Source organism: Quercus lobata, chromosome 5 (genome assembly GCF_001633185.2).
Source record: "Quercus lobata isolate SW786 chromosome 5, ValleyOak3.0 Primary Assembly, whole genome shotgun sequence".
In the NCBI taxonomy this organism is placed as follows: Eukaryota; Viridiplantae; Streptophyta; class Magnoliopsida; order Fagales; family Fagaceae; genus Quercus; species Quercus lobata.
In genome coordinates, this window is record NC_044908.1 from 53,927,417 (window position 1) to 53,946,914 (window position 19,498).

Genomic DNA, 19,498 nt, shown 5'->3' on the forward strand with positions numbered 1-19,498 from the left:
AGAACAGAGGAAGAACAGATCTGAGTGGGCGATTGATCGATCTACACGAAGAACTCAGAAAATCGTGAGGAAGAAGAAGTGAAAGAAGAAGGAAACCCAGCAGAAAGAAAGATCCACAACAAAGATGAAGACCCACTGTGCAGTTCATGATCTCCATGGGTGCAGTTCACAATTTGCAGACTATGGTGCAGTTCACGATCTCTTCTTCTTCTTTTCTTTTTCTTCTCCGCGGATCTCTTTGTGTAGTTGCATAGTCTGGAACTCGAGTCTTAAAGACTCGAGTTCCCTAAAACTCGCGTTCCACGTGGAATTTTTATCCACATCACCAAGTTAGAAGTCTGGAACTTGAGTTTTAAAAACTCAAGATGCTAGTTTTTTACTTTCTTTCGCACCTTGTCAAATAACAAAATTCTTCTAATAATAAAGTTAAATGGAAAAAAAATTCTATGAAACCCACAACTTATGTATAATTGTAGATCCAGTTAGTTCAACTGGTAAAATCTTATTATTATGAAATTTAAGAAAAATTATTATTATGACCTTAGAACAAAAGATAATACCATGCAATTTTTTTTCCTGATTAATTTGCAGGCGTATAAATTAATTTTTAAAAAAAAGATTTTATATATATACTCCCTCTAAAACTCATTATGTACCAATAATTAACACCTTTTTACATAGTACATCTTTCCATATAAGTTGCCCATTAAAATTAATAAAAATCGATTGGATTTAACCAAACTGCTGCTATTACACAAAAAAATGAAAACACAAAAAAGGTACTAGCTAGAGCTAGTGTACATAAGGTCAGGTGTACAGAAATAGTGTGACATATAATGTCCTGCATTTCTATCACTATTTATACTTAGTTTGAACAGGTATGAGAGATACATCACAAAAAATATGGAGGTTGCAGCACTCACTACTGTGTGAGAAATAGGTAGTGCTATGAAGCCTGTTAACTAAAACAGAGACATTGTGCCCTACATTTCAATATGGTCCCAGTCTATAGATCTTTCATCAATATCATATTCTGATTGTTGAAGTCTGTTCCGAGCTAACCTGCTCATCACAGAAAGACCTGAAAACGAGGACAACAAAAATGTTAGAGATAAAAACTTGAAACATAAAACATAAAACATATTGTGGCATGAATTTCTTCTGGATTTCATGCACAATCTAATGCCAAGATAAATTACATCCTTGATTAAAAGACGAATTCTACTTGGTACAACCACCTAAAGGCCTGAAATCTCTCAAAAACATTTGCAAAAGATCATGCGGCGTGAAACATTTATTGAAACTACAAGACATGCCAATTAGCAGACAAAGGAAAAGATGACCAAAACAAAAGTTTTAAATTTAAAATGTATAAGAATGTAGACTAATTTAACAAATAAACGTCAATTGAATCAGACAATCATGACTGTGGTAATGCTGATTTTAGGAAAAACATCATGGGCGTATTAGGTGTTTCTAGGAAATGCTGATTTTCTTTTCTTTTTTTTTTTTTTTTTGGCTGAGAGTTGAGAATTATAATTGCATTTATTCTTGGTATCACATTTATGTAACCAAAATCAGTTGCCCACAACCACAAGTTCCAAGTTTTAGATCTTAAATCTAGTTTAGACATCATTCATGCTGGACACTCACTTCCCAACTAATAAAACTAAGCAAAACTAAAAATAACAACGAAAAAGATAGATAAAATCCAAATGTATAAAATGCACCGATTTAGTAAATACATGCATGTATATATCCACCAAATTAAATGAGAGAGTCTCATGAAAATTGATGATGGAACCAGGGATTTCAATTGTACCTTCAACCATCCGGTAAAGAGCTGACCACCATCCATCTCTAGAGACCTGGTATTGATCAAGCGATTCTTCAATTACTTTGTCGTGCTTTCCTTCCAAAACTCCCTGTAGAGTTATTACTGCATCCTTTGTTTTCTTCAGGATGCTGTTCTCATCTTCGATTTCCAAACGTTGAAGGTCATTCTGTGACGAGGTGAGGCTAACAGCAAGGGCAAACTGGGCAGCAGCAGCCCATCGAGAAGAGGCCAGCCATCTCCTCTGTCCATCTACTGCCTTCTTCTCTCCTTTTCCCATCTTGTTTTCTCCTTCCCCTCCAAGTACTAAGCTACGTAAGTATTGAGCATTTGCAGCCCCTGTACTTTGAACCATCTTCGAGAAAGCACTTCCTTCATTTGACAGAAGTTCCTCGGGAGTATCATATTCTAGAACCTGAAAGGCAAAGAAATTCTGTATTAACCCAAAAAAAAAAAAAAAAATGAAATCAAAGACTGAAGTTCAAATTAAACAAGATTTAAATAACTCTATGGGTTCTCATGTTTGACTCATGCAAAGTTGCAGTATTTATCTTCTCATCAAACAGAACTGTTCTTCTCATAAAAATAAATAAATAAACAACACATGGAAGAAAGAAATGAGCCGGCAAAGCTCTGAACATTAAAGGCATACCTGACCAGCATCAAGCAGAATTATCCTGTCACAGTCGATAATGGTATTCAGTCTATGAGCAATAATAAGCATTGTACGTGATTTAAATTCTTCTCGAATAGTTTTCTGAATAAGAGAATCAGTTCTAACATCAACAGCTGCGGTAGCCTCATCAAGAACCAGTATCTTTGATCTCCGCAACAGTGCTCGAGCAAGACTCAATAGTTGCCTCTGTCCAACACTGAAATTCTCCCCTGCTTCCGAAACCTTTACCAGTACACAAGGAATGTCACTCTACTTAACAGTCACATTTTGCTTTAAGTTATTTGAAAGAAGGATAAAATAAAACATTTCTATTGATTATTATGGCTGTGAATCTCACAGATTTGGCTATTTTAGTCAAATGAAATACTAAAGATATTGATGGAAAAGGGAGGGTAGAAACATATCAAACAATCAAATCATCCTGAGTGGAGAACTTATGATTGAGAATTTACCTCAGCAACCAGACCAAAAGAATTCCTTCTGATAACATCCTTCAAATGTGCCCTCTCTAATGCCTCCCAAAGGTCAGCATCATTGTGTTCATTGAAAGGATCAAGATTAAATCTCACAGATCCTAAACAATGAAATAAGTTCAGATTAGAATAAAACATACTTCATCATTTCTTTTTTATCAATCATAATATTCAACTTGGAAAGCAAAGACTCATTGGTACAATATTTGGAAGTTCAAGGCATCGGTGACAATATGAATAAACATTCATTAAAAAAAATGATATATAGTTGTAATGTACACTGAATAACCCACAATCAATAAGTTGTACTTAAAAACATCCTTCATCTTTTCCTAGCCATCAAGTATACCACTTGCGTCACCATCCAAGACCGCCATATTTCAAATCAGTAAACATATGATACAGCAACTGAATTGTTAAGGCCTTTTCTTCTTGTTTTTGACAATGGTAATATAGGTCAAGAACAAAGTTCAGCCAGATTTGGCTGATTTTCTTCAAAGACAATAAAGATGGATCAATCTAAGACCAAGTCTCAAAAACTCCCCCTTTGCTTGAAATGTGATAGATTCAAAGAAAGACCACAAGATCACTTTTCAGTCTCCTTAGCTAGTTGCCCAGGCACTACCAATTGTGAATTTGGCAAATGTGGAATTCATCCAAATCAGTCAAACCATGCTCGGATGCTCCCTTAGAATTCCCCATATATTTTAGTATAAATAACAAATTCTTTTTGAGAGCTCTAAAGCAGAATAGACTAACATCAAACTGACAAACTCATTGCATTGCTGTCACCAAATATTTATTTAAGTAGTTTACAAGATTAATTAAACATGTATGCAGACATTAATGATACAAATGTTATCATATAAAAAACCTAATTTACCTACGGGGTAATAAATATTACTCCCCAGGTCCTAATTAACTTTCCAAACTGAATATTTTATTGTGGTAATCCTTTTCATAAAATACCCTTAACAGCTCAGGATTCTTGCCAGTTTTCCTTTCCATGTTTGACTAAACCAATGGAGGAGAAAATAAAAATGTGACAGGAAACAATTGAGCATTATGACTAAAAAGAAAAACTGAGCATTGGGACTTGAAAGTTGGAAGTGTTATGGCTCCATGCCAAACAAAGCATTAGGGCATTACAACTAAAAAAAGAAAGAGAGAGAAGTGAGCATTGGAAGCCCTCTCTCTGACATTGAAAACCATGCTGACATCATCATAGAAAATTGAGTGTGTAAGACAGATTTTATATTTCCATAATGCTAGGGACAACTTTTATCACAACAAATCTCACAAGTGCTAAAATGGTCGACCATGAGTGGTGGAGAAAAAGTGATGGGTCCATGAGTGTCAATTGTCCACCACTCATAGTCAACCACATTAGTAATCGTAAAATTTGTAAAGTTGTGTCCATAGCATTATTGTATTTTTTGTTTTTTTTCTTCAAATGTGGGAAGTTTTGTGAGAAAAATGGTTTATTTTAAGGAAGTTTCATGTATTTTTGGACAAACCCAAAAAGGTAAACATATCCTTATTGTGCAACAAAGGAGGTATACACTAACACCAAAATATAAAAATTTTAAAATACTTTGTTTTTTGTTTTCAAGGGTATACTTTGAACCCATAGAATCATTCCCAAAATGGATGTGACTTATCCTATGTCAAGACAAGTGCTGTCACACCTTTACAACTAACCAGATCCTATTCATATACAAAACAAAAAATATATACAAGTTCTGCATATATAAACATTTTCCAACACTCTACATCAGGTTAATTATTGGAGAACAGGTCCAATGAAAAGAACCCTCAACAGAATCACACCAGAAGTGTTTACCTCATCAGACAAAACACAGTTAAAATGGGTAGAAAAGGCAATGCCTAAACCAGTCACATACCGTTTCATAAGTCTACCTCCAAGTTCAAAACTAAGATAACAAGGGTTTATGGAATTTATCATTTAATCCAACCATCTAAAACTCACTTAAGTTCAATTTGAATGGATGTTCATCTAAAAATACAATAAGAAAGGCACCAATTATAAGATCACGTCTGTCAATGTTGTTATTAATTTTGATGATGCTAATAGAACCAATGAGCCAATCCTTCAGCCGGGTCAACCTCCAGTTTGGTTTTGATAACTATTCCAATTTCACAATGGATGGTGACTATTGTCTTACTTGTTAGCTTTATATATTGGATTATTAACACCATTAGGACATGGATCTGGACACTAAGGTATTCTTATATTACCAGCTGAAGCTCCACTAAGCTCACTCTTGATCTGGTTAAAAGGGTTTAGAATGGGAAACAATTAAAACAATTGAGTCACTTTATGAGAGTAGTAAAAGAAACTCATTCTTCACATTATAAACTTATCTTGGAAGAACAAATCCATCAAACATTGTCATTAAGAATAAGAGAAAACCGTATTAAGTCAAATAAATGAGGAAGAGATTGGAGAATCAACCAAGTACACTAAGCAGTCATCCCAATATAAAGAAAGATTGGGGTGGTGTACCTGAAAAGAGAACTGGTGACTGTGGTATGATTCCAAGAACTTTACGTAGATCTCTGAGTCCAAACTTTGCAATGTCATAATCATCAATCAAAATTCTACCTCTTTCCAGTTCTACAATGCGAAATAAAGCATTGAGTATGCTAGATTTCCCTGCCCCAGTCCTTCCAACAATTCCCACCTTGTCAGTTGGAAAAATTGTGAAAGACAATCCATGCAGGACGGGAGGAAGTTCAGGCCTATAACGTAGAACAACATCCTCAAACTTGATGGATCCAGATGAAGGCCATCCAGGAGGGGGGCAGTTGCTCTCAATAATAGGTGGCGCCTCTGGGGGCAAATCTATATATGTGCCAACCCGCTCAACTGCATTTAAACTATTCTCAGCCATACTTGCAAGTCTCAGTACACCAGTCAACAAGCCCGTAATGTTTAAAGCATAACTAAGAAGAAGACCCATGATGGATGCAAATGCCTGCTGGTTTTCTGCCCTCCCATTCTGCATTACAGCGAAGGTTGCAGTAAACCATATCATGAGGCCTCCCAATGTTTCCAAACGGATGGCAAGCCAGCGGTTTCCACTGAAGTTCACAAGGGTAAATCTAATGTTGTTGTCCACAGATTTCCCATTGATGTCTGCCATCCGATCATAAGCTTTGTACGCTCGAATAGTTGATAAACCATTCAGTGCTTCTCCAAATTGGGCATAAACAGGAGATCTGCTAATCGAGTCTAAGCGCTTTACTTCACGTGCTGTGCTCTGAAGAAAAAAAAAATGATGCCCACATTAATAAATATCCATTGCAATCCGCAAAAATTAAATAATGCACACCACTAGAAATATGTATCAACTGCCAAGGAAACAAATCTAATCCAATTTATTTGATCTCTGGGGGACTTGGAATTACCACCAGCCTTTTGAGCCAAGTGGTACCTTTCCTCATCATGGGGAGAAAAGGAAGTGTTATGGATTCCACCATGGGAGGGGAGGGCTTGGAGTGGGGGATTGCTGTGTTTTTATGCAAAATGGAAAATCAATGGTTGCACCAGCAACACGGTGACTTGCTACATGTTGGAGAACTTACTAAGACACAAGGAAAGAATAAGAGAAAAGAATATACAACCTCCGAACAAATTTTAATCAATAAGACTTTTGAGTTCACCTGAATGTTTACAATTTGTTTATAGAGAATCAAAGAAACATTTGTGGCATCAAATATTTTCTGTTGCCAACAAACTTCAACTTTTTCATTAACTAAAGCAACATTTCTTAATTTACACAACATGAATTTGATCTATCACTCCATATTTTTAGAATACGATTTTTAATTTGCATAAAAATGAAGAGCAAGAACAGGAATATAAGCACTCACACACCTGGTAGTATAGGTAGGCCGCATAAAACAAAACCAAAAGTGGCATTATGGCCCATAAAGACATGGTGCTCACAATTCCTATCAAGATGAAAGTGGAAAAAAGCTGTGACGTCTGGCCAAGAAACATTGTCACAAATGGTGCAACATTCCGATCAATGTCTCCTAGGTCCTTTGCAAATCTATTGATAATGCGTCCAAGCGGATTGGTTTGGAAGAAGACCATTGGTGCTCTTAATATGGCGGTAAGCATGGCATCATGCAACCTTTTGGCAGCATAAAGACTTGATATGACCAACCAATAAGAATTCGCCAATGTCACCAAAACCTGAAACCAGAAAAGTATGATAAGCAAAGAGAGATATAAATTTCTTCTCCAGACAGAATCAGACAAATTATAGTATGCAGACATACACATCCACCTTCTCAAAGTAGCTGGACATAAAACGACTAAGCTAACAAGAAAAAAGGGGCAGCATCTGTCAGAAATGAATAAATAGGAAAGTTTACAGCTTTGAGCCAATTATCATTTTACGGTACTTATACCTGACCAAATGACAAAGCTGCATATATCAGGTTATAGTAACCAGGATTGTAATCCATTGACATGCCTGAATTAGTCCAATGGCTTAACCATGTGCTACTTGAAACTCGCAGAGATTCAGTCAAGACATAGCATGTAAAGAGTATACAAACCACCCAAAGGCCTCCTAATGCATCCTTGTACCTGTACCCAAGAAATTGAATCAAATCTATGTACAAATGAAACAAGAAGAAATAGAAAAAAGAGCCATGAAAAACAGGTTTAGCTGATAGATCATCAGTACCTTAGTTTGGGATTTTATTAAACTCGCCAATGTCAACAGAAACCCATTCAGCACATGTTATAACCCATATAATAGCAATCCTTGGAGAGATTCAATCTTGATTCTCCCATCATTCCTATTATTATTTTTAATTTTTTATCATTCTTATTTATCTCAATCCCTCAATCTATATTGCTTTATATGTTTTTATTCTGTTTAGATCATTATTTGATTGAATGTTTATTATAGATTAAGTGAGATCACGTCAAAAAACAACTGCCAATTACTTCTAGTTTCCAATTCATATGCAATTTCTTCTTGAATTGGATTCCTTAAAAATTATGAAGCTTCCGAAGAATTGCATTTTTGACGTATGGTTTTTGAAATACTCCTTTTCACGCTATTGGATACTCTGGGGTACTAGTCCTTGAAAGCTATAGTTTTAAAGGATCAAGGGTTTGATTCTAACTGAAATTTAAATGTAGTTCAGATTTAGAGGGAATATGTTAATACATTTATAAACAGAAGCACTACAACCATGTTGCAGTTGGAACCAGAATTCTTTTCCATACTTCTTAAGATATAATAAACTGCCAAGGTTTGTCAATATTTTAAGGGCAGCACCAAAATCATAATTCATTATCTGTAAGGATGACTACATAGTCCATTGCACAATTCAAATTGTTGCCCTTTTTTTGGGATGAAAAAGAAAAAATTAGAATTTTCTTTTGCTATAGTAAAACTTACGTGTAAAAGTTATATAATTGATGCATATAAATGAATGTGACGTTTTGTTACCTAATCAAGACTTTCAAACTGACAACACCTGTTTCCCGCTCTTCCTGCTTAATAAGAACAGATTTTCCTTCTTTCCGTTTATTTGTATGGTTTGCATTCTTTGAAAAGTCATTAACAACCCCGTTTGTAATAGGTTTCGAAGAGGTCTTATTATCAATATCATCCTCTTCCTTTTGTTCCTCATACTCTTCCATCTTTCCTGCATTTTCCATTAGCTTTTGGAACAGTATGCCATTACTAGAGAGCTCCTCAAATGTTCCCTCCTCTTTCACCATACCTTCATGGACCAAAACGATTCTATCAACTTGTGAGAGAAAATGCAGCTGATTTGTAACAAGGACTCTAGTCTTCCCTCTTAGTTCTCCCTTAATGCATTTATCGAAAAGCTGATGAGTATTGGCAGTGCAAATTAGAACAGTATAAGATAATATTAAAGAATAGTTCAACTAAAACTCTTACAAGGTAAACATGGTTCTATTCATTGTTTTTTTCTTTATAAATGTAATTCATAAATAAGCACACACACACATATATATATATATATATATATATATATGTAACACCCAAAAAAAAAGAATATAAATGGTGTCAAAATCATCTGATAATTCAAAAAATAATCACAAATAAAGATTTAACCTCAATAATAGACAGGTCAGCAACACTGCAAACACTGTTTCTTTCTCCAAATTATTCATATAAGGCAAAAAGGGGCTGCAATATAAATGAATCTACTCCTATGCCACCCTTCCAACAAAATTACACATCATCTATCTTCTCAAGCATGACCCAAAGAACCCCAAAAACACCCAAAAAACAAAAAAACAAAAACAAAAACAAAAAATATAAATCTTTCACCACAGAACATTGAAGAAAGTAATGATAAACACACTTTCTGATGCACATGTGACTGTGCATATATATATATATTTCAATCTCAATAATGGCTTATGGCTAATGAAAACATAAGTTCTAGAAGTCAGCCTGCCAGATGGCATATTGTTTACTTCCATTTCGTGATTTTCCATACTAAGCCCAAAAGGCAAACTTAAAGAAAAATCTAACTTTAAGGGCCCATAGTTGAAAAAAAAAGGATGGCCTAAACAACAACAATAACAACAAAGCCTTAGTCCCAAAACTATAGGGTTGACCATGGATCCTCAATAGATTAATCAAGGCCATCACATGTTTTTAGGATCCATTTGTGAAAAGTGACAAATTTTTCATTGGCCATCAACCTACTTCAACTCTCCTCCTTTGTTTTGGCTTGCAATCGGTTGTTAACCAAAAAATCTGACACTAGATACCAACACAGTCGAAGTTGATGGCCCAAAATACTTACTTTTTATTTTAAAATGGGCCCAAGACCATGCCTAACAAGTGTCCAGTCAAATTTTTTTTTTTTTCCCTTCAAAAAAGGCAGCCCAAACTAATAGGCCCAACCTGAGACTCCACCTCCCAAACAAAAGTGGTTTACAGGCAGTTTTTTCCGGCCCCTCTATCAGCACATGGGGGAGGTGATCTTCATGCGGCAGGGTCAGTCTGAGTGGTGGGCTTGTATGCAACCCGACCATGACCCCCCCCCTCTCTCCCCCCAAAAAAAACCCTCACCATGATGCGGCAACCATTTACCCAACATTGCTTGGGCAAAAGTTCTCAATTTTTAGTGTATGCATAGACATAGACATAATTTTTTTTTGATAGGTGACATAGACATAATTAAATAAGAAACGAATAACTTTACCTGTAAAATAGTTCTCTGATAAGTTTTTACTGACTTTCTCATGAGTTATAAATATTTTTTTTCAAAAAGGAAGGGGGAACATAAATACAAATGTTTTGTCTTTGTTTGTGCACTTGAGTGTGAATATTAACTCTTCTACTTCATATAATCTCATAGCATTCCAATCCATCCTACAATATAATAAGATTTTAGGAATCTAATCTATAATCCTGCTTACCACAAGCCAAACATAAACTATGTTAGAAAACATTATATGGCACCACTAGATTTAAGCATGACCATAGATTAAATCATGTTATACATATAGCTCGAAATAGAATGAAGAATTAAACAAGGAACATAAATTTTAATGTGAATTAATATTCTCTAACATGGATATGTTACCTGTCGAGCCACGTGAGCATCCAGGGCACTTAAAGGATCATCAAAGATGTACACGTCAGAATCAGAGTACACAGCCCTGGCCATGGAAACTCTTTGCTTTTGCCCACCACTAATGTTGACACCTCTCTCACCAATCTCTGTAAGATCACCTCCCTAATTATTAAGCATGTAAAGCACGTTAAATTTAGTTCACAACAGTTGAATAACATGTGACTTAAGAAGCACGGACACTCCAAAATTCTTGGCACATCCATGTCAAACATGTTAGGGACACTCTTGCTTGTGTGTCATTAGTGAGTAGAGAGGAAAAAAAATTACTTTCACTTTGAATATATTTTCAAAAATTTTAGTAGTTATTATTTATTATAAAAGCTTAAAAAAAACATAAAATATCCCTATATTAGTTAAGTTTGTAAAATAAAATATACCCAAATATATTAATTAATTAACTGATTAATTTCCATATCCCCACAGCATCACCCCCCAATGATTCAAGAATTGTCATGTTGTTGTATACCCTGTCATTTCCATATTTGTGCTTCTAAGCATGTGACAGTATGTCAAACATCCTTGAAAATCAGCGACATTATACGACAATGTGAAAACACTTACAGGTAGTAGGTCAAGGTCATGCCGCAATACAGTCACATCAATTGCCTTCTCATATCTTGCTGATTGAAAAGCAGATCCAAATAAAATATTATCGCGTACCTACAAAGATTAAATTATGAAGGTCAGAAAATTCACATGATAACAAGGAATGACCGCAAGAGCTAAATTGATCCATCAAACCACCCTAGCCATTTTAGTTTCTGCAACAACAGAATTATCACAAATATCTCCATGATTCCAACAGCAAGGCTTGTAAGATTGACATGAAACCAATTGTATTTTACAATATCACATATATTTATATTACACTCATTGGTACCAATGTAATATTTCTGAAACTTACCGTTGCGTTGAAAATCCATGAAACTTGTGGGACATACGCAACTGTTCCTCTCACAACAACACTAGCATTTGAGATTGCAGGAAGCTCCCCAAGCATTGCAGAAATAAGTGACGTCTTCCCTTCTCCAGTACTGCCAACAATTGCAACTAAGCTACCAACGGGTATATCCAAATTGACATCTGACAATGTAGGGCTCTCCGCCTGGTAAGAAAAAAATAAACTTCAAGGACTGCTAGTTTCTAGACATTTTTTTTTATACGTAAATAAAGAGTTGGGTTTAAGGTGCACGTACTTAAACAATGTTACACCATCTAATAACTTTTTATTGGTTTAATAATTTGAAAATTCCACCATTAGATTACATGTTCTTTATGTTCTTAACACGCATGCAAAATTTTGTGCCAATCGAACTTTATTTACCATTAAATCCATAAACTCATCTTTAATGCATAATTTGAAATTATAAAAACTTGAACTTTAAACATTTTATTGATGATATAGTGCCGGTTTGGATTCGATGTCTACGTTTTCGTTTCAGCGTTTTCCTCTTTTTTTTTTTTTTTCATTCACGCATTTTAGGGAGACAAAATTTACTTTCACAACTGTAGCAGTACTATTCATGCACTGTAGCAGCACTGTTCATGGGACCCACAGCCACTTTATTAAAAAAAAAAAATTAAAAATGGGTCCCACGGTATTATTCACACATTTAGAAATTATTTTGCTACGGTGTTTTCAATTTTCAATTTTTAGTTTTAGCAAAAATAAGTTCAATCCAAACGGACCCATAGTTATTGATCTTTAATTGTCTTGAAATTTTGCAAGTATAGAGCATATACGAAGATGATGTAATCCAACTGTGGATTTATTAAAATTCATATTAACTAAAAAAAAATTAAGTAATGTAACATTACTTAAAGATATATTATGTGTAACTTAAATTCAACCCATAAATAAATAAATTCATTGAAAAAAGTGTAATCCCAATAGTGTAATCATAAGTTCCTAACACACAGGCCGTGTACAGAAAAGACACAAAAAAAGTTCAAAAACAAGAAACAGAAAAATAAAGGAAATCAGCAAAACAGCTAACTAAAAGAATCCATGAAATCTAGTAACCTCTCAACCAATAAGGATACAAGCGGCGAGAAAGAACCATAGAAAGTTTCCAGTGTTTAAAATGTCACTAAGCATAAGACAAATGTGGAGTGATCATACAAGCAAGCAAAGCTTCAAGACAACAAATGTTTTTTTTTTACTTTTTTGATGAGTAAAAAAAAAAAAAATCAAATTAGGTTTCAAAACAACAAATGGTACTAATACAAACCAACAAATAATGATAAACTCGTCATTGAGCTCTTTTAACAATGTTATGTAAGAAAGCATGATATCTACCTCACTTATTTCATGTCAAAATGTGCTAAATTGGAACAATATGAAGCATCAACATCCAATAAAGAGGCATTAGTGGCCTCTTCTCTTGAACGATTGGGAATAAAGGAATGGAGAAGCTGGGATGTTCATTTTACTCAGAGACCAAATGATTGGAAAATAGGTGGTGTGGATGAATTTCTTCGTACCTTGGGCTCAAATCTACCTCCCACTGAGAACGGAGATCGTATGCGATGGAAGTTGACAAAGAATGGGGATTTTGATATCCGATCGTTTTACGATAAGTTGAGAAGCCCCTTGCCCATTATATTTCCTTGGAAAGGTGTTTGGAAGGTTAAGGCTCCTTGGTATGTTTCTTTCTTCGTGTGGACTGCTGTATGGGATAGGACCCTTACAGGTGATAATTTGAGGGGTAGAGGGATGAATTTTGTCGACTAGTGTATCATGTGCCGTAGTAATGGGGAGACGGTGGATCATTTGTTACTACATTGTGGTAAGGCTTATTAGTTGTGGAGTTTGGTGTTTAGATCTTTTGGGTTTTCTTGGGTCTTGTCAAGATCGGTTGCAGATACTCTATTCGGTTGGTGGAATTGGCCTTGAAAGCATTTGTCTAGCATTTGGAATTTAGCTCCGTTATGCTTGATGTGGTGTCTTTAGAGGGAGCGAAATAGGAGGACGTTTGAGGATATGGAAAGTTAGGATGACCAGCTATTGGCTTCTTTCAGTGGCTCTCTGTTTGACTGGTTTAGGGCTTGGGGACTCACCTCTAGTGATTCTCTCCCTATGTTCCTTAGCTCTCTCTTGTGTAATTAGTATCTTTTCCTTTCTTTATCTCTATTCTCTTTCTTTTCCCTTAGTATTTTTCTCTCTACCTTATGTTTTTCTGCATCAGGTAGTGTTCTTGAATATATATCTTTATTACTTATCAAAAAAAAAAAATATATATATATATATATGTATATGAAGCATCAATCCAGCAATTACTATGCATCAATTGGCATTGCTGAAAGGAATGAAACTATCATTTTTACCTTGGTGCCTCAGGAAAAAGAATTTGAATCATCTGAATGCCAGTTTTTCTTAGATGCAGTCACCATAGTAGCATGAATTACAGGTTACTCAAAATGAAAGCAATCATCAATTATCAGCAAAAGGAAAACCTTAATCCTAAATTAGTAATACGTATATCATCATAATATACACAGGAAAATTTGACAGTGGAAAATTGTGTGGACAAAAGCATAGGGGAAAATTTAAACACACAATAAACTTATTAGGAGGGGTCAATTTTGGCAGATAGGTGTTGTATGTGTAAAAGTACAGGTGAAACTGAGGATCAACTGTTTATGCATTGCATAGCTGCCCATGACTTGGGGATAATATATTTTCATTGGGTAATGCCTAGAAGAGAATGGTGGATCAACTTTCCTCATCAATTTAGAAATAGATTTTTTTTCCAATCATATAATCTTTTACCTTTGGTAGATGTTCTCTCTCTCTCTCTCTCTCTCTCTCATACAAGCTTGTTATAAAGTCCATTATTATATAAATTGATAGACCCTCCTATCAATGCTGTGGAGATCCACGTTTTGAATTATGTTCCATACTGGCTGGTAGTTACAATACTGGAGCATAAACCAGTACATAGCAACCCTTTATTTTGTATCAACTCAAATACCAGGCCGTACCGAGGTGTTCCAGGCATTTTGTTCTATTCCAACCATTCTGGATAAAGACTTTGTTTCTACCAGGATATATGCAATGAATTGGTTATTGTTCATGTTGGTAATGAGATGGTATGAATTATGTAGTTCTCATATTTATTTTACAAGGAGTATTTATATTTCCAAATAAATAAATATATATATATATAGGCATATAGATAACAAAAACTTTGGCAGCGACCTCTTGAGATCATTGCTTAAGTGGTCTCATATTCTTGGCACTGGTGTTATACAATCTGTTGAAGAATAAAAACTTTGTTTCCTTTTGAATGTAATTTTTATATATTGTAATTCTTTAGTGGCGTAGCATGTGCGTACATGAGGTTTCCCTTCTTTATGAGATAAATTATTAAATAATTATATATATGCACATGTTCATTTCTAAAAATCTATGTATATACTTATATCTCTCACACACACACACACTAAAAGGCTATAACATTAAATATAATGACCTTTGCATCCCATGAAAAGCTTCCATTCTTGATTGAGATGGCTGGAAATCCTGGATCTAGAGGTGGGTTTGGTAGAAGAATTCTTTCTTCAGCTGAGAGTAGCTCTTCTAGACGCTTTAAGGATACATTTGCATTAACCACCTGCCAAAGTAAGGCAGCATTATAAGACAAAATATTTTGCATAAATTACATGTCAAACTAAGGCAGCATAGAAGCACAATAAAAAAAAAAAAAAAAAACCATTTAAGTACTCAGTGGATCTTAATCTACACCACTCCCTCTACCCCATTCTTAAAGTTAATAGAGGTGCCTTTTGAGCTAGAACTCAAGCCAATATGGTACATACAAGGAATGTTAGGCTACAATATTAAAAAACGTTCCATTAGAAAGGACAAAGTTTAACTACAATATTTGAAGTCCCATCCACCATATCCTTATAATTAACATATGTTGAAAATATACAATAGTTTGGCAAACTTTCTTTTCCCACAAGCTTCCTTGTTTAGATGACTGAAAGGCACTATATGGGATATGACTTCAATGCCCTCATTTATTCACAATAAAGAGACTAAATTTTGAGTACACGTGATTACTTAAAACAATAGTGAGAATGTTATGAGAATATCTCACCACTTAAAAAAATGGTTGGGATGTAAATGAGTACACTATAAGTTGATTATAAAATGCACTTGCACTTAAAATAGCTTTAGGAAGAAATTGATCCACTCAAATTAACCACTACAACTAACCAAGCCCCAAATTCCAGAAAAGAATCTAAATTTTCTTCAATATCCAATGAAGCTAACTTAACACTCAAGATGGAGAGATATTTCATATTCTATTAACCGGTTAGTACCAGAATTTGTTTAAATTTGCATTATAAGTGCCACTGAGAAATGCAAGTTAAAAATGTATGTATTAAAAAGTTATGACTAAATATCTTTTTAAGGATCTGCCAGTTGAAAGTACCTAACCATACACAACAATACTCAGATTAATTAACATGGAGCAGAAAAGAAGTAATTAGTGTAAGCAGAAAATGATTATCTGTCCTCCCTACATGCAAAAATGGCATATAAAATATTTCAGCAGTATATGAGATATGACCAAGGTGAAGAAGACAGAACCTGAGTTATTATATTAGGAAGCATGAATAGTGGAAAGCGAAGCACAGCAAATAGAGAAATTGCAGTAAAAGCTCTTGCAGGTGTTAGATCTCCCCCAAGAAAAGTGAACAATCCAAATGAAACCACAGTCACCACAACTGGGATGCTATTTAGTATAAATCCATTGCACTGCAAAACAAGGGAAAAGGTTAAGAACATGAATGAGATAGCACTGAAGGGGTCCCCATGCATTCCATCTACATTCATAGATAGGCCCAAATCCAACTTGCAAATCATATGCCCAAATAGGACTACAAAAATATAGTTACCAATGGGCATAGTAATTTTATTGTGTGTACGGCAATGTGTAACTCAGCGAGTGCAACAACAGTTAAAATATGAAATAAAAAATTGGAACAAAAGAAAAATAACCGCAAATTTATATTTTTTGCATTCTTCTAATGCCATACTGCTGCTAGTAGTGATGCTTTACGAAACCAAGATAATTCTTCAGTCCGAACACTTTGTACTTTAGACTGGAAACTATCTTCCCATGCATAACACCTGAGCCATTTTCAGCATAGACAATCAAAAAGAACATTAAATGTCTAATACCACATAAAAACCCATGAATAGCTGCACTCAAAATGAATCATACTTCACAGTGTCCATGGCAGCCAAAATTTCGTTCATCAGACCAATTCTCTTGTCCTGACGTTGTAACCCCTCCTTAGACAATTTCTGCATTCTGCTTATCACCAATGTCTGTTCCCACAAAATAATTACACAAATTATGGACAATCTATTTTAAGAAAGAGTTAATGTAAGATGCACAAATGTAAAACAAAATAGAGCCGCAATATCATCAAACCAAATGACAAAAAGAAGCATATACCTATTAGATTCTATGACTGCTCAACCAGGCTCACACGCTTCAGATTACCAACCAACCATATTTCTTGATCCCAAATGAAACAGGAATGGATGAGCCTAACATGATTTATTGTGTCTTTAAGTGAAAGTTTTCACATATATTATGACAGAATAGCATAGAAGTTAAAATGCAGCATATATGTGAGTTAATTCGTTTTCAATTCTTCTTTTTATTTCTTATAAGCTTTATTTGATGAAAGAAAGCACCAAGTACACAAAAAAAGTATCGTATGAGAAGGTCTCATGAGGCCTCCCTCTCACATGTGTGGGTCCCACAATTTATAAGAGGGTGGTCTCATGAGATTGTCTCATCAAGTACACAGTGCATATACTAGGACTACATCACAACTAAGAGCCAAAATTACCTTGATCACTAAAATCTAATAAATTTGAAAAAGAAAAACTCCCCGATGCTGTCATCCATTCAAATAGGGTTCTAAGAAACTGCAGTTTCAGGTCAAAAACTATCCATTCACACCCCCCTCAAAGTTTCTACAATTTCCTTCCCACCAAAGGCACCACATCAAGCAATGAGGGATGGCCTTCTAGATCTCACCATTCTAATGTCGCCCAAAGTGACCTTGCCAACAAGCTAGTAAGTCTATAACCACTCTAGCCATCATCCATTGAACCCCAAAAAGGGCAAAGGCCATATCCCATAGCTCTTGGGCAAAAAGGTCAATGAAGAAGCAAATGATCAACTGTCTCCCCATCTCCCCTTGCACATACAACCCCAACTCACCAAAATAATATCTCTTCCTCAAGTTATCCATAGTTAAAATCTTCCCCTAGGAAGCAACCCAAATAAAAAAATTCAACTCTTGTTGAGAATTTAGCATTCCAAATGCTTTTCAAAGGGAATCGTCACAACTCCAAAAGGGGATAGCTCTATAATAAAATCTACCTCAAATCTGTTCTAAACAATTCTTCACACCCCCCCCCCCCGGTCTCGCACATACAGTAGTTCTTGGAATAACGATATGGACTCCAACTCCCAATCATGAACTGTTCACATTAAATTCAACCCCCAAATGAACAGAACCACTGCAGAATTGCATGACATTTGCAACTAAGGCTTCCTTATCAACTATCAGCTTGGAGCTGTTGATTCAGAGGCTCATCATTATTTTCATTGCATGAGTTGTGCCTCTGCACCATTTTAATTGAAGCATTTATAGACCAGTGCATGTTCTCCAACGTGGAGGTAGGTTGATGAACATGAATCTTCTTGTCATCGCTCTTAAGGCTAAATGAATGTTTTGCTAAATTATATGAAGCGTTTCAATTTTAAAACCAATTTTTCCATATGAGAATAGTAAAATTCCAATATACACAATTTGAAAGTTCCACAAGATATTATTTACAGATGCCAGGCTTCTCTCTTATCCTATTTTTTTCTAGTTCTCAACAACTAAACCAGAGTTTAAAAAGATAAATTGGAAGTGAAAATTGAAATCCCAAATATAGATTCAACATTCAATGCTAACAAATTTCAATTCCAATTATTTGCGATCAGCTGAACAATTTAGGTTTTTGCAATTGGGCAACATTCTCAATTAATAGGACACCACTATATGTAATTTTGTTCACTCTCCTGCAGCGATTTGCTTTGAATTTTCATTTCCTTTTCACTCACCCTTTACAACATATTAATTCACAACAGGTAAACAAGAGAACATATATCTTGACTTTTTTTTTTTAATCTCAGCATGACAAATGTCCTCCATTTCTTATAAATGCCTACTCCTTTTATATAACAGTGTTAGTGCTGATTATAACAAAATCCAAAATATTCCACTTCCAATATCATGCTCAATTTTGCCCAGCTTATGGGTGATTAAGCCATTATGTTATATTCCAATATCTGGAGAAAGAATGAAACAGAAGAAAATTTAACAGAACACCATAGGACTAGATAAAGTCAAAGACAAACCAAACAAAAAAATAAAATGTGTGAGACATGATACTGATATTGTTCTTTCAATGAAAGTATGCGAAGTTAACTCTTGAACCTGTATGGGGAACAAAAGAACTAGCAATAATGCACCAAGAAGTGAAGCAACACCCAATTGCTGGTAAAGAAGAACCATAGAGATAACAATACGAAATGGAGCAGACCACAAAGCGTGAAGCGAATAGCATATTTGCTGTACAATGAAAGCAACAAATTAGTCATCAAATCAAACGATTTAGTTTCAAAAAGAGAGAAGACCCTGACAAGGCTTTAAATAATCAGTCTGGTAGTACCCCTAAAATGAAAAGTATCCAAAGTTTCATCAATTTATCCATCTAAAACCATAGTGCATGGTAACTCTTAATTTTTG

At 35.0% G+C, this 19,498-nt stretch overlaps 1 protein-coding gene across 4 annotated transcripts in view; it reads right to left on the reverse strand.

Annotated features, from left to right (window-relative positions):
- Window positions 1-687: 687 nt before the first annotated feature.
- LOC115991186 (ABC transporter C family member 2-like) overlaps window positions 688-19,498 on the reverse strand; it is a 36,306-nt gene continuing 17,495 nt past the window's right edge. For 3 of the 4 annotated variants that reach the window (XM_031114926.1, XM_031114925.1, XM_031114927.1), the window contains 16 exons: window positions 19,187-19,321; window positions 16,900-17,006; window positions 16,712-16,805; window positions 16,263-16,430; window positions 15,136-15,276; window positions 11,565-11,765; window positions 11,222-11,320; window positions 10,610-10,762; window positions 8,485-8,870; window positions 7,427-7,607; window positions 6,885-7,208; window positions 5,511-6,267; window positions 2,963-3,084; window positions 2,487-2,732; window positions 1,823-2,249; window positions 984-1,081 (listed from right to left, as the gene is read on the reverse strand). In XM_031114926.1, coding sequence (XP_030970786.1) covers window positions 984-1,081; window positions 1,823-2,249; window positions 2,487-2,732; window positions 2,963-3,084; window positions 5,511-6,267; window positions 6,885-7,208; window positions 7,427-7,607; window positions 8,485-8,870; window positions 10,610-10,762; window positions 11,222-11,320; window positions 11,565-11,765; window positions 15,136-15,276; window positions 16,263-16,430; window positions 16,712-16,805; window positions 16,900-17,006; window positions 19,187-19,321 — 3,639 coding nt within the window. Of the gene's footprint in view, window positions 1,082-1,822; window positions 2,250-2,486; window positions 2,733-2,962; window positions 3,085-5,510; window positions 6,268-6,884; window positions 7,209-7,426; window positions 7,608-8,484; window positions 8,871-10,609; window positions 10,763-11,221; window positions 11,321-11,564; window positions 11,766-15,135; window positions 15,277-16,262; window positions 16,431-16,711; window positions 16,806-16,899; window positions 17,007-19,186; window positions 19,322-19,498 lie in introns of all 4 variants that reach the window. The other variant, XM_031114924.1, reaches the window with a different exon arrangement.